Source organism: Rhinoderma darwinii, chromosome 5, assembly GCF_050947455.1.
Source record: "Rhinoderma darwinii isolate aRhiDar2 chromosome 5, aRhiDar2.hap1, whole genome shotgun sequence".
Taxonomy (NCBI): domain Eukaryota; kingdom Metazoa; phylum Chordata; class Amphibia; order Anura; family Rhinodermatidae; genus Rhinoderma; species Rhinoderma darwinii.
Genome location: NC_134691.1, coordinates 155,480,264 through 155,496,493, shown reverse-complemented (window position 1 = coordinate 155,496,493; position 16,230 = coordinate 155,480,264). Strand labels below are relative to the sequence as shown.

At 44.3% G+C, this 16,230-nt stretch overlaps 1 protein-coding gene across 1 annotated transcript in view; it reads left to right on the top strand.

Annotated features, from left to right (window-relative positions):
• Positions 1–981: 981 nt before the first annotated feature.
• Positions 982–16,230, top strand: part of LY86 (lymphocyte antigen 86) — a 38,868-nt gene continuing 23,619 nt past the window's right edge. The window contains exon 1 of the mRNA XM_075828447.1: positions 982–1,180. Coding sequence (XP_075684562.1) covers positions 1,060–1,180 — 121 coding nt within the window. The 5' untranslated portion in view covers positions 982–1,059. The remainder of the gene's footprint in view (positions 1,181–16,230) is intronic.

The following is a 16,230-nucleotide window of genomic DNA, read 5'->3' as shown; positions in this document are numbered from 1 at the left end:
CTAATATATTAGGCCCTCAAAACCACTTCAGAACTGGTCCCTTAAAAAATTGCCTATTGACATTTTCTTGAAAATATGAGAAATTGCTGCTAAAGTTCTAAGCCTTGTAACGTCCTAGAAAAATAAAAGTACGTGAAAAAAAATGATGCAAACATAAAAGTAGACATATGGGGGATGTTAACTAGTAACTATTTTGTGTGGTATTACTATCTGTTTTACAAGCAAACACATTTAAATTTAGAAAAATTGTAATTTTTGCAAATTTTTGCTAAAATTTAAAATTTTTCACAAATAAATATTGAATTTATCGACCAAATTTTTTCACTAACAAAAAGTATAATATGTCACGAGAAAACAATCTCAGAATCGCTTGGATAGGTAAAAGCGTTCCAGAGTTATTACCATATAAAGTGACACATCAGATTTGAAAAAATCGGCTGTGCCACAAGGCCAAAACAGGCTGCGTCCTAAAGGGGTTAAAGAGAAATTCCAGTAAATATTTACGTTTCCCATGTGAATTATCATCTGTGATCATGATGTCTGATTCCACTGCCGCCAGAATGTGCCTGGACCATTTCATAGCAACAATTCAAGTATCCAGGAGAGACAACTACTCTGCTTAGCCCTTTGTATTCTGCCGACGTCTCTAAATCTCCTTTTGGCTGTTGCTAATGTAAGCCTATTGCCATACAGTTATCTTTGCTCGTCCCTGCCATGGCTGGCATTTGCACAAAGTCTGCTCAGAATGATTCAATTTTAACTCCTGTGCCAATGTCAATTATGTCACCTATCCTGTGGATATGCCATAATTGTCTACATTGGGAATAGCCCTTTAAATATTATAAGTAAAATATATGAATATCAAAACATTAATAAGGGAAGTGAAACAAGACTTGTTTGGGGAACTTTGCTGGTAGCATATTCGTAATATCCACGCCCTAAACATATCTGGCCTTCAAGATTAGGATTGAATGTATAGAAGTGAGTTCTGTAAAAGGAGTCACATATAGCTGGTTTGAATTGACACACTACTTGAGAAAAAGACAACACCGTTGCAGAATGAAGAATTTTGCCATCTTACTCGCTATTTCATGTTTGCTGTGGCCAGGAGAAATGAAAGAATGGCCTACGCACACAATCTGCAAGACAAAGGACTTTGAAGCATATTACAAAAGTTGTGGTGAGTTCACTGAAAACCAATTCCTTGTTTGCTATAGAGCTCTGTATAGTCCTGACTGTTTTAATAACTTCCATGTCATGCTGAGGATAACTTATAACACAAGCAATACCTGCTTTTACCAAGGGCATACAATGACAGAAAACTGCCGGCCAGCTCAGCATGAACTAGATATCTTTCATTAAATCTACAGCCTGTGTGTGAGGTGGGACAGTCACAGCGCAAAATTGTGTTAATTCAATGTGACCCAAATGTATCCTTTATATTCTATGTTTATCAGCAGCATACTAATTGTAATTGTACATGATTCCAAAAAAGACTAAATAAGTAGCTTAAAAACAACATCAAAGGCGTATAGTATTGTAACAACATGGTTACTGCACAATTTATTTAAATAAAACTGTATATTAAGTATTACATACACGTTTACAGTGGTGTTAGCAATTGTTATAAAATCTAGACCCTCATTAAAAATGTGCCATCGATAAGTGATTAGTACAAGTCCGATCTCTGAGACCCCCACTGATCACAAGAACTAATCTGTGCACTGTGTCTTGTATCGAAGTGAATAAGGTTGTGTCCATTTCTGGAAACAGATTCAGAGTCCAGTGCCTGAACCAATCTCGAAGGTGGGTGGTAATAGCAAGATATTAAATGGGAATAGTAACAACCTTCTGGAATTATAATTCTAAATCATAAGGAAAAGGAAAAGAACGCAAGGTGTACACCACTAATTTATATGTAACTGAAAAGAATAAGGGAAAGGAAAGGACTACCCAAGTGTGTGGTTGTGTAAAGTTACAATTGGAAAATTTTTTGAAAAATAACTTTTATTTCCATTTATTAAAATTGTAACAAACAATTAAAACTCTCCTGTAGTACAAGGGTCCAATTAAGTCAGTGTGAATGACCCCCAATTCCAGACCTTCTGGATGGCCAAAAATAGCCAGTAAAAGAAAGTAAGTGATGTTTGTAATAATAAACGTCACAAGAGATAGACAGGGTAAGGGCAAGAACAACTGTATGGTTATGTAAACATTTATTGAATTAAGCTATCTTTCCCAAGTCTGGATATTAGAGAGCAAAGCGTTATCTGAGCCACAGTGATGTAACCCCCCACGAGCAAACCATGTAGGCTCCAATAAAGCAGCAGCGTTGGATGAGAATAAATTCAAGTGCTGTAATAAACATGGGGGACTCTATTACTAGGAATGCCACCTTTCTCCACTAACACTAAAGGGGTTCAGTGGCAACGATGCATTGCAAGCCTAAAGCTTGTGCCAGTAATATCACATCATTCGTGTTTGGAGCGGAGAGATAAGCGCTCCCTTATGATATATACAGAAACCTGCAGCATCGCCATGCCGAGCTAGAATCAGTAAAGCTCAGCAGCAGGGCAGCGGTACAGGTGTGAGCTGTAAGGGTATGTTCACACGCTGTGTTTTCAGCCATTTTTTGGGGCGTAAACGCCTCGGAAAAACACCTGAAAAAATGGAAGCTGAACGCCTCTAAACATCTGCCCATTAATTTCAATAGAAAAAATAGCGTTTAAAGATTGGAGTTTTTTTACGCGCCCGTTTGAAAAAACGGTGTGTAATAAAACGCCCCGTAAAAAGAAGTGCATGTCACTTCTTGAGCCATTTTTGGAGCCATTTTAATAGAAAAACAGGTCCAAAACGGTCTACAGAAAACGCATCAAAAAAGACTTAAGCTTTAAAAACGGCTGAAAATCAGAGGCGGTTTTCCCTTGAAAACAGCTCTGTATTTTACAGGTGTTTTTACATTACCGTGTGATTATAGCCTAACTGTATGTGCTGTAAGTGGAGAGGTGTACTGTACCGCCGCTGTACTGTTACTGAGTATCACTGCCTAATATAATTGCCCCTGTATCAGAAGATGATTAAAACTGAACACCCGACGCACATTTCCCAAGTATTCCCGGCTTCTTCCAGGGATTGGGACCGCCGCTCCCGCAGCCATTAAATAGGTAAAAGTTTGATTAACAGCAATGAAAATGAATCCTGAGAGTGAACATCTAAGTCATATAGAATCCAGTGTGTAAGTAAACATTGAACCTATACCATGCATTATTTATAAGAATAAATATACAGATTAATTAAGTCAAAATATTGCAACTGTTACTGTAAAGAAAAACTATATATAGAAAAAATATTAATTAAATAAATACAATAACAGTAAGCCTTATGAATTGAGCACACAATATCCGGTGCAAAGTTTGAATTAGTTGTAGCCAATGCTGTATAATACAATTTGATAACCTACCTATACCATTAAGGATATGAAATATAACCCAGTTTGCAAAGTCAGAAGAGCTGGATTCGCATAAGAGATAGTAATAACAACAGTAACACTGGATTCTAAATTAATTGAAATAAATTGTCACATACACAATATGAGATACATTACTAAAGATATGCGAACCTCAATAACAGATATTATACAAGGATGAGCCGTTCTAAGGAAACTGCTGAAATTAAAGTTTTCATTCAATCCATGGGGATTAACGAATTACATCCTGAAAATCAATTAGCTCTCCCTCCCTCGCTCCAGATCTAAGTTTCCTCTCCTTATTCCCAGACGGATTTGTCAAATCACCCAACCCTTGAGGCTAGTGCAGTCTAAATTATGTTTGGTTTTATAGTGCCTGGTGATCGTGGTGATGCTAAAGGGGTCGTGTTAAGCCGATGATCTTTTTAATTTTTATCGTAATTTGTAATTGTACCAATGTGCTCTCTAATATGAGTTCTTAATGCTCTGGTAGTCTTGCCCACATATCTAAGACCACATGGGCATTCAAGGCAATAGACTACATCTTCTGTCGAGCATCTGATATGTTCTTTATTCCGGTACTTTTTCCCAAAACCATCTACAAATTCCTTCTTGGTAATTAAAACCCTATCTGCTTTAAACATGTTGCATGGAAAGAATCCAGGAGTTACCATCGTGGTTTAAGTACTTCTTTGTGTAAAGTGATTAGAAACCAACAAGTTGAAAATAGTCATCCACTTCCGAGCTTGAAGACGCTCTCCCCCACAAACATTCTGGGTCTGTTTGTTAGATGCCCAAGTGTTTGTTAAGGCATAACAACAAGTTACTATTATTCATGCACAGAGTTACATAAACGCAATTATATGTCATGTACAGATCGAGGCAAAATATAAGCAACCTGTAATGACTCTGGGAGGGAAACGGACAGGTGAGCCCTAATCTACCCGCAACTCAGTACCTGCCTACTTGCACGGCCCGTCCTAATTGACGGCGTACAACTGGGCGACGGTCCCTACGCTCAATAAGTGCAAGACAGACAACACAAGACAAGGGCACACAGAAGCAAAGGGAAAGTAGGGGCAGTTGCCCACGGAACACCGTGAGCAACAGGCAGTGGTGAACGAGCCGAGTCAAACCAGGAGAGTATGTAGTAGCAAAATCAGAGCAGGAGAATAGTCAGTCAAGCCAGGGTCAATAAGTAACAGCGGTCAATCAGGTAAATAGCAGGAATCGCAGAGCCAGGAAACCAGACAATCACAGGCAAGGAACATGAAAAATGTAGGTATAGGGAGAGAGGAGGAAAGGTAGAGCATGGTGGACAATGTCGCCTTCAATTTTTTATTGATACCGACTAGTGTAGTAGGAGAAGGATTATACTGTGCAATGTCCCCTTTATTGCCACATTGTGTGGTATTTTGATTAAATTATTGCACAGTGTGATTACAGCTTTAAACAAATTCCACTGGGTAGGGAGCTTGTTGGCCCTACTACTCAGGTGGAAATAAACGAGGTGGTGCTGCAAGGGTTATTTTTGTATCTGTAAGATACCTTGCATATGCACACTACAGGAGGCTGTGTTCAAACTCTATGAGCAACTGCCTGATCATTGACTACCTTTTAAGCGTTGCCGCTCCAAACTTTTGGTGAGTAGCAGCGCAAAAGGATTACAATTTTTGTGTCAATGAACAGTTAATTAGTCTTCAGATTGTGTTGTATTTGTTCTGTTACCAGCGTTGCTGTTCCATTCCTGGCTCAAGCAGCAGCTCGGCCAGCAACGCGGACAGAAAGCAATCTATCTCAGTGAGCAGCTAGCTGGTCACCGAGTGCGTTTTGTGTTCTCAGCGTTGCCGCTGCGATACACAATTCGGCGGCAATACAGAGACAGCAGCGTACGCTGTGTGTGCTCAAATAAACCAATAAATGGTTAAGAATCCAACCAATCCATCTAAAATTGCTGAAGATACTTTTGTATGTAGTGGTGATAGGTTGCCACTTGTAACAAAGACATACATCATAGCTTTGTTAACAAAGGAAACAGTGTAACAAGTCACCCCTATGCTCAGGGGCGTAACTAGGAAAGACTGGGCCCCATAGCAAACTTTTGACTGGGGCCCCCCTCCCCTGGGTGTCACACAACACCCCCTTGTAGATAGTGCCTTTTTTACAGCCCCCCCCCCGTAGATAACGGCATACAGCCCCCTGTAGATAACGCCATACAGCCCCCTGTAGATAACGCCATACAGCCCCCCTGCAGATAACGCCATACAGCCCCCCCTGTAGATAACACCATACAGCCCCCCCTGTAGATAACACCATACAGCCCCCCCTGTAGATAACACCATACAGCCCCCCCTGGAGATAACGCCATACAGCCCCCACTGTAGATAACGCCATACAGCCCCCCTGCAGATAACGCCATACAGCCCCCTGTAGATAATGCCATACAGCCCCCCCTGTAGATAACGCCATACAGCCCCCTCTGTAGATAACGCCATACAGCCCCCTCTGTAGATAATGCCATACATCCCCCTGTAGATAACGCCATACAGCCCCCTCTGTAGAAAGCACCATACATCCCCCTGTAGATAACGCCATACAGCCCCCCTGTAGATAATCTCTTACAGCCCCTGTAGATAACGCCATACAGCCCCCCCTGTAGATAGTGCCATACAGCCCCCCCTGTAGGTAACGCCATACAGCCCCCCCTGTAGGTAACGCTATACAGCCCCCCTGTAGGTAACGCCATACAGCCCCCCCTGTAGGTAACACCATACAGCCCCCCTGTAGGTAACGCCATCCAGCCCCCCCTGTAGGTAACGCCTTCCATCCCCCCTGTAGGTAATGCCATACACCCCCCCTGTAGGTAACGCCATACAGCCCCCCCAGTAGGTAACGCCATACACCCCCCCTGTAGGTAACGCTATACAGCCCCCCCTGTAGGTAACGCCATACAGCCCCCCCTGTAGGTAACACCATACAGCCCCCCCTGTAGGTAACGCCATCCAGCCCCCCCTGTAGGTAACGCCTTCCATCCCCCCCTGTAGGTAATGCCATACACCCCCCCTGTAGGTAACGCCATACACCCCCCCTGTAGGTAACGCCATACACCCCCCCTGTAGGTAACGCCATACAGCCCCCCTGTAGGTAACGCCATTCAGCCCCCTGTAGGTAACGCCATACAGCCCCCCCTGTAGGTAATGCCATGCAGCCCCAACCCCCCCAAAAAATCCCACCTACAGTGTGTCCTACAAAAGACATGTATCCCCCCCTCTCCACAGGATCTCCACAGGATAGGGGATACATGTGTGATCGCTGGCAGCGATAAGGAGAACGGGGGACCGAAAGTCCCCCCAAGTTCTCCATCACAAACCTCTGACTTCCGGGGTCTGTGTCGGCAGCTCAATAAAAATGAAAGGAGCGCTGGTCACGCATGCGCACAAGCACGACCGGCGCTCTTTTCATTTCTACGGAGCTGCCGACACAAACAAAGACATACATCATAGCTTTGTTAACAAAGGAAACAGTGTAACAAGTCACCCCTATGCTCAGGGGCGTAACTAGGAAAGACTGGGCCCCATAGCAAACTTTTGACTGGGGCCCCCCTCCCCTGGGTGTCACACAACACCCCCTTGTAGATAGTGCCTTTTTTACAGCCCCCCCCGTAGATAACGGCATACAGCCCCCTGTAGATAACGCCATACAGCCCCCTGTAAATAACGCCATACAGCCCCCCCTGTAGATAACGCCATACAGCCCCCCCTGTAGATAACACCATACAGCCCCCCCTGTAGATAACACCATACAGCCCCCCCTGTAGATAACACCATACAGCCCCCCCTGGAGATAACGCCATACAGCCCCCACTGTAGATAACGCCATACAGCCCCCCTGCAGATAACGCCATACAGCCCCCCCTGTAGATAACGCCATACAGCCCCCTCTGTAGATAACGCCATACAGCCCCCTCTGTAGATAATGCCATACATCCCCCTGTAGATAACGCCATACAGCCCCCTCTGTAGATAGCGCCATACATCCCCCTGTAGATAACGCCATACAGCCCCCCTGTAGATAATCTCTTACAGCCCCTGTAGATAACGCCATACAGCCCCCCCTGTAGATAGTGCCATACAGCCCCCCCTGTAGGTAACGCCATACAGCCCCCCTGTAGGTAACGCCATACAGCCCCCCTGTAGGTAACGCTATACAGCCCCCCTGTAGGTAACGCCATACAGCCCCCCCTGTAGGTAACACCATACAGCCCCCCTGTAGGTAACGCCATCCAGCCCCCCCTGTAGGTAATGCCATACACCCCCCCTGTAGGTAACGCCATACAGCCCCCCCAGTAGGTAACGCCATACACCCCCCCTGTAGGTAACGCTATACAGCCCCCCCTGTAGGTAACGCCATACAGCCCCCTGTAGGTAACGCCATACAGCCCCCCCTGTAGGTAATGCCATGCAGCCCCAACCCCCCCAAAAAATCCCACCTACAGTGTGTCCTACAAAAGACATGTATCACCCCCTCTCCACAGGATCTCCACAGGATAGGGGATACATGTGTGATCGCTGGCAGCGATAAGGAGAACGGGGGACCGAAAGTCCCCCCAAGTTCTCCATCACAAACCTCTGACTTCCGGGGTCTGTGTCGGCAGCTCAATAAAAATGAAAGGAGCGCTGGTCACGCATGCGCACAAGCACGACCGGCGCTCTATTCATTTCTACGGAGCTGCCGACACAGACCCCGGATGTCCGAGGTTTGTGATGGAGAACTTCAGGGGACTTTCAGTCCCCCGTTCTCCCTATCAATGCCAGCGATCACACATGTATCCCCTGTCCTCCGGCCATGGTGGGGGCCCGTGCCGGTGGGGGCCCGTGCCGCTACGGCTGCTACAGCGGTAGTTACGCCACTGGCTGCTACGTACATGTACGTGGCATGTCGTTAGGGTGTTAAAGGGGTCCTCTGGACATCTCTTATTGATGGTCTATCTTTATGATAGGTTATCAATATTAGATTGGCGGGGGTCCAACTCCCGGAACACCCGCCGATCAGCTTTTTTGAAGGGGCCGTAGTACTCGTCGCCTTGGCCTCTTCAGTGTTTACCAGGCACAGCGTCGTACACATTGGTAGCAGCTGTGCCAGGGATTGCAGCTCAGTCCCGTTCACTTGAATGCAATCCGTGTGTGTGTGTGTGTGTGTGTGTGTGTGTGTGTGTGTGTGTGTGTGTGTTTACGGTATTGTGCTTGTTAACTGGGAAAAGTCAGACGAACGCTATGGTCCCATCAATCACGAACCCCCACTGATCTAATATTGATGGTCTATCCTAAGGATGGGCCATCAATATAAAATGCCCAGAGGACCCCTTTCTTTAATGTAATGTGTGTGAAGTTTGAAGTTATATAACGTGGCAGAGGGCAGGGCCAGGCAGGCGTCAGTTTATGTGTTAGGGGGAATTCACACTGAGTTTTTCAGCATGCTTTTTGACGCGGAAAAACGTGTAAAAAAAATAGACGAAAACGGATGCGTTTTTTCCAGCGAGCGCTAAAACCGCTCACGGGAACAAGCAACTTGCCCCTATCTACGTGCGTTTACGTCTCTGACCTCCCATTGACAATAAGAGGCAGAGAAATTTGCCCGCGGCGCTCAATGTCCGCAGCCAAAAATCGCAGCAAAAAACACGGCAAACGGCGTGCAGGCACGAAGGAATTTTGAGGCAGATTTTTCTGCCTGCAAAAAAACTCTGTGTGAACAGGACCTTAAGGCTTCAGTATAGGTGTTAGGGGGAGTTCACACTGAGTTTTTTGACGCGGAAACCGTGGCAAAAAAACGTCCGAAAGTGCCTCCCATTGAAATCGATGAAATTTTTCCTGCGAGCAGTAAAAACCGCCTGCGGGAAAAAGAAGCGTAAGGCTATGTTCACACAGAGTTTTTTGTAGGAGGAATATCTGCCTCAAAATTCCGTTTGGAAGTTTGAGGCAGATTTTCCTCTCCCTGCACGCCATTGAGCGCCGCGGGCTTAGAACACAGCGAAATACGCTTTATCTGCCTCCCATTGAAGTCAATGGGAGGTCAGAGGCGTAAACGCCCGAAGATAGGGCATGTCGCTTCTTTTTCCCGCGAGGCAGTTTTACTGTGCGCAGGAAAAAGACGCCGATGCCTCCCATTGAAATCAATCAGGCAGAAAATGCGTTTTTTGCTGTGTTTTTCTGCCCATGGCCCGATGGCCGAAAAACGTCACAAAAAACGCAACGAAAAACGCGGGAAGTGTTCAAAATATGCCTCAAAATTCCAGAAGGAATTATGAGGCAAATTTTTCTACCTAAAAACTTTTCCCTTCTCCCATGAACTTTTTAACTTCTTGTACCTGTCCTCTGCAGTCTGCACCTCCTCCACCCGTCCTGTGACTGTCCTCTGCCCGTCCTATGAGATACTAGTACTCCGGCAGTCCTGACTGTACTGTCCTCCACCCGAAGTCTCGCGTCGTTCGTTCCCTTTAGCTCCGCCCCCTATCCTCTCCCCTGCCTGAGCGCTCCTCCTACCACCTATCGCCGTCCTATTCAACTGTGTGGCAGACTATCAGTGCACAGTGTGCAGTGCAGCGGCTATCACCATCCCCCCGCCCCCCCCCCCCCCCGCGGATATCACCGGGCCCCCGGACCCCCCCCCCCCCACGGCTATCACCGGGCCCCCGCCCCCGGATGCCTAGTGTAACGTTAGTGATGCTACTACTAGGCATGAGGGGGCCCGTGCCTCTAGGCCTGGCACATAATGTAATGTGCCTGTCAGGGCGACACGGGCCCCCCCATGCCGCGGGCCCCGTAGCATCTGCTACGGCTGCTACTGTGGTAGTTACGCCACTGCCTATGCTGATTGGCCATAATTAATGTCAGTCAAATTCTGGCCTATAACAAGCACCAGAAACAAAATGCTCCCGCCCCCGGAAGAAGCTGACTCAGTTCAGTGAAACGTACGTCGGGACATACCGACCCTGACAGTAGGGAAAGATTACAGATTACACAGGGCAAGATTGGAGCCATGAATAATAATTAACTAATCCTGCCGAATTCAAGTCCGCTCCAGACAGCTGGAGGGAACGGACGTAGTGGCGACACTTGAGACCAGTGTGTTGCTGAGTGCCCATGACGTCGCGGCACTCACAGCCAATACTCTGAAACAGCCAGCAATCCTTACAACTGCACGAACCAGTAGTTTTCACTGCTAACAGGCAGGCTGTCTGTTTGCCTAAACACAGCGTACGCTGCTGTCTCTGTATTGCCGCCGAATTGTGTATCGCAGCGGCAACGCTGAGAACACTAAACAGGCAGTTTGTCTCTCTGCATTGCCGCATAATTAAGAACCGCAGCGGCAACGCTGAGAACACAAAACGCACTCGGTGACCAGCTAGCTGCTCACTGAGATAGATTGCTTTCTGTCCGCGTTGCTGGCCGAGCTGCTGCTTGAGCCAGGAATGGAACAGCAACGCTGGTAACAGAACAAATACAACACAATCTGAAGACTAATTAACTGTTCATTGACACAAAAATTTTGCGCTGCTACTCACCAAAAGTTTGGAGCGGCAACGCTTAAAAGGTAGTCAATGATCAGGCAGTTGCTCATAGAGTTTGAACACAACCTCCTGTAGTGTGCATATGCAAGGTATCTTACAGATACAAAAATAACCCTTGCAGCACCACCTCGTTTATTTCCACCTGAGTAGTAGGGCCAACAAGCTCCCTACCCAGTGGAATTTGTTTAAAGCTGTAATCACACTGTGCAATAATTTAATCAAAATACCACACAATGTGGCAATAAAGGGGACATTGCATAGTATAATCCTTCTCCTACTACACTAGTCGGTATCAATAAAAAATTGAAGGCGACATTGTCCACCATGCTCTACCTTTCCTCCTCTCTCCCTATACCTACATTTTTCATGATTTAATAGGTGGTGTACACCAGAGCATGGAGGGATAAATTTAACTACTTATAATATAAATTGGAGGTCTACTCTACCAATTTCAGGCAAGGAACATGCTGCAAGTGAGGGTATAAATAGACCAAGGGCGGGAGCTAGAACCGTCAGACCAGGCTGTGATAGGTTCTCCCTCTCCTCAGCAGGCTGAGTGGTAACAGATCGCGTCACTCTAGCAGACCTTGGAGCTGATGAAGGCTGATTAACCCTGGTCGGCACAGAACCTGTGCCTGGCAAACCCTTTACACAACCAATACGGAGGACAACCTAAATACCCCTTAAGAATAATGCAAAATAAATTAAATTGTTTCAAGTACTATGTCATATATTGGGGGAGGGGAAAACCAATTGATGCCCATGACTATTAGTAACATTAGTTATGACTCATAATATATATTAGAATAAGAACCAAAGAACAAGAGTCAAAACCACGATATTATAGATAAAATTGCTAATTTTTATTAATACATAACCCAACAACAATGAATATAAATGCTCATATATTAAAATCAAGGATGACTACCACAGTGTGGAAAAAATGGAGGCCAGACACCTGTATATGATGGGCTAATGTAATGGCATATGCATAAGGTAGATAGTACAAAAGTACGTGAATGAGAAAGCAAGCAAGTCACTGAAACCTGAAAGACCATCAAAAAGTATGTTTCTGTGTAACAAGCTATACACGGCTATACACGGTCCCAGGTCATGTTTGTGAGGTTGTAACTATTGGTGCCCCTTGGCACCTACCCACATAGGTCACTAATAAAAAGAAACATATGCAGCTTGATGTATAGCTTGTTACACAGACACATACTCTGCACTTCTTTTATGTATACTGTACTTACTTTATGATCTGCTGCCTTGTCTGTGCTTAGAAAAAGCCTCCATCTCGATTCTTAGATTTCCCCAGCTTTCTCTTCCTCTATGCTTTGCTATCAATCCCATGATATTTCAGCGCAGCATCACATGACCATCTGAAGACCATACCATTTATGCATGCTGGGGGACACTGTGATTATCATTCCCTATATATTCTCCCAAATAAGCTGAGAGACCATAAGTTTACAGACAGGGATGCTGCACTATATTCTTCTACATTATACCTGTGTGACAGGAACCAGTCTAAGTATCAGTGGTAGCTGATGATAGAAGTTTCTGTCCCCCCCTCTGTGCAAAATTAGTGTGGTACAGGAACTGCTGAAGGCCGTCACGCGTGACACGTAGATCTCCGTAGACTCAAGTAGAGAAAGCGTGTCAACGAGCTGGATTTACACTGATGCTAAGCAACCACTCCAGTCTGATATATAGAGATAAAGGAAACAAGAAAAATAACAGATGAGAGACTGACACATGGAATACCATAATGGTACACATGGGAAATTTTAGTTTTGGCCGGAGTGTCCCTTTAAGTATTTTAGTCTAATGGACATTCCATTTGAGTGCTGTCAAGCTATACATCCTATAAAATCTCACATAAGTTTGTAAATGTAGCAAATATACCTTCATTTATTGCAATAAGAAACAGGTTTTGAAAACACAAATAGCAGGCACAGTGTTGCAGAAAAGGTTGGTGCTATATAAGGAACAGAGGAACCTGTAGGTAATTATAGGTTTTTATATTCTGTATTATTTATTGTCTTAAATCTCAGTTTTTTTCTTTGAAAATGTAAGAGAATGACAAAAGTCTATTCTTTGAACAAATTCCATACTTAGCAGAACTTCAATATCAAAGGTGACAAGAGATATAAATAAAAATGTTTAAAGACCTTCATTCTTCTCACAGAGGAACATTTCATGGGTCGACGTTTAATGTAATTGAAAGCTTAAAAGTTTATTTGCAATGACATTTCAGGGTGAAGCTTTACTGGTATCATGTGCAGGCTTGACTGTGACATTTGGATTTACGTATAGTTATATAGATATGGTTAGGTTATAAGAAAGTTAACTAAACAAAATGTGAAATATTCTGGGTACAACTTATATCATTGGGATTTATCAGTGTATGATTGCTGTTGTAGCCACTGCTGTAGTTTCCTGTGGTGTATGATAGATAGATAGATAGATAGATAGATAGATAGATAGATAGATAGATAGATAGATAGATAGATAGATAGATAGATAGATAGATAGATAGATAGATAGATAGATAGATAGATAGATAGATAGATAGATAGATAGATAGATAGATAGATAGATAGATTTCAAAACCACAAAACGGGTCACTAAGTTGTTTTTCCCCACAATAAGCAATGATGTTCTAGCACTTGACTGGGCCCCTCAGCCGATGGGCCCGATAGCCAATGCTATGGCTGCTGCAGCTCTAGTTATGCCCATGGTGTCCACCCATGACAGAGCATGGTTTCACCATTCATGCCTATCTCATGACTCTTGGGTCAATTTCCATTTTGGAAGGGGAATTCCTACATTCGTTTTTTGCCACCAAGTAGAATTGAGGATAGGTCCAACCAGAGCTGGGCACCCTTTCTCCAAGAGCCACACAGTAGCCACATGGTCTGCCTCTGTGGTATGTATGCACTTAGTCGTGTCACAAAATAAGTCTTACTTGATATTTTAAAGGGGTTGGAGCTCCATTTTTCTGATACATAGCTCAAATCCCATGCATAGCCATAGAGCTATGGGTGTGTTCGCATCAGCATTGGTTTCCGTTCATGGGTTTCATCAGACCTTTCCATCAGGAGAAGCCATCAACAGAAAGGCAAACGGAAACCATAGGTTCCGTTTGCATTACCATTGATTTCAATTGTGATGCTTCCATTGCTAATGGTTTCCATTTGTCTCCGTTCCGTAAGATTCCCATGTTTTTGACGGAATCAATAGCGCATTAGACTACGCTATAGTTTCCGGCAAAAACAACGGAAACATTATAATGGAAAGGTCTGACGGAACCTATCAACGAAACCTGACGCTGAGGTAAACAGGCCCTTTAAAGGTACATTTCTGCCACCACTTGGGGGTGCTTAGGAGCATACTGACCACTATCTTATTACTGAGTCAATGTATAAACAGTAAGTAGTAAGCTCTCGCTACTGATGGCAGAACTATATAATTTGAATGAACTATAAAGATGAATAAAGATGAATAAGCACAAAATGTTGAATCCATTAACAAAATGGTCCCCGCATCTTGTCGTTTTTCGGGTCCAGCGTCGCTCACGTCATCTTCATTCTGACCTGGACGGGAATCGCTGTTTTTCAGAAAACCGGAAGTAAGGCTCTCAATGCATTCCTATTGAGAGCCTGAGTTCCGGTTTTCTGAAAAGCAGCGATGTACAAATGGAAGGTGCAATAAAAAAAAAAAAAAGTGGAGTGCTTCTTGAAAACAAAAAACAGAGAACTTTAATGTCCATTAGTGTTCACCCCTGTAAGTCAATACTTTATGGTGCCACCTTTTGCTGCACTTACAGATACAAGTCTCTTGGGGTAAGTCTCTATTAGCTTAGCATCTAGACACTAAGATTTGTGCCCATTCTTCCACACAAAACTGTTCCAACTCCTTCATGTTTGTTAGACGGGTTGTGTTGATGTACAGCAGTCTTCCAGTCATGCCCAGATTGTCAATTGGATTAAGGTCTGTACTTTCCAAGACATTTAAAGTGAATGTGTCGTAAATTAAACTTTTTTTTTTTTAAGTAAGTTACTTATTTCTATTATATTTTTTACGTTTTTTTTCTGTATTTTTTTTTTCTTCCACATGATGGAAAGTATTCAAAATTTAATAATAATTTGACATGTTTTCCTATGTTGGCTACCAGAGGGAGCACTTTCCAGAATTACAGCAAGGTGATTAGACAAAGCAACCTGACTTACAGCTGCCGTAAATGGGAATCTCACCCCCCCCCCCCCTATTTTTTGGCTAAAACCAGGAAAAGGTGTCTTCAAATTGCTAAGCATTGTGCGGCTGCTATTTTGGGAGTGATTGTACAATGCAGCTGGCAGAAGCTATAGGACACACCAAAAGGGCTAAGGGTATGTTCACACGCATACTAAAAATGCATCTGAAAATACGGAGCTGTTTTCAAGGGAAAACAGCTCCTGATTTTCAGCCGTTCTTTAATCAAACTTGCGTTTTTCACTGCGTTTTTTACGGCCGTTTTTGGAGCTGTTTTTCTATAGAGTGAATGAAAGACGGCTCCAAAAACGTCCCAAGAAGTGACATGCACTTTTTCGCGGGCATCTTTTAATGCGCCGTTTTTCAAGGGAAAACAGCTCCTGATTTTCAGCCGTTTTTTAATCAAACTTGCGTTTTTTTACGGCTGTTTTTGGAGCTGTTTTTCTATAGAGAGTGAATGAAAAACATCCCAATAAGTGACATGCACTTTTTCGTGGTCATCTTTTTATGTGCCATTTTTTTAAAATGAGGTGTAAAACAACGCTCTGTTGGAACAGAACGCCGTATTTCACATTGAAATCATTGGGCAGATGTTTGTAGGCGTTCTGCTTCCGATTTTTAAGCCGTTTTTCTGTACGTTTACGACCTGAAAAATGGCTGAAAACATTACGTGTGCACATACCCTAACGGTATGTTCACAGGGCTTATTTTCGGCCGTTGTTCGGGCCGTAAAAATCGGAAGCAGAACGTGTAATGACGGGGTAGGGAGACAGACAGGTGAGCCCTAATCTACCCGCCACTCAGTCCCTGCCTACTTGCAAAAACCCGTCCTAGTCGACGGGGTACAACTGGGCGACGGTCCCTACGCTCAGTAAGTGCAAGACAGACAAACAGGCAAGGGTACACAGAAGCTAGGGAAACGGGGCAGCTGCCCATGGGG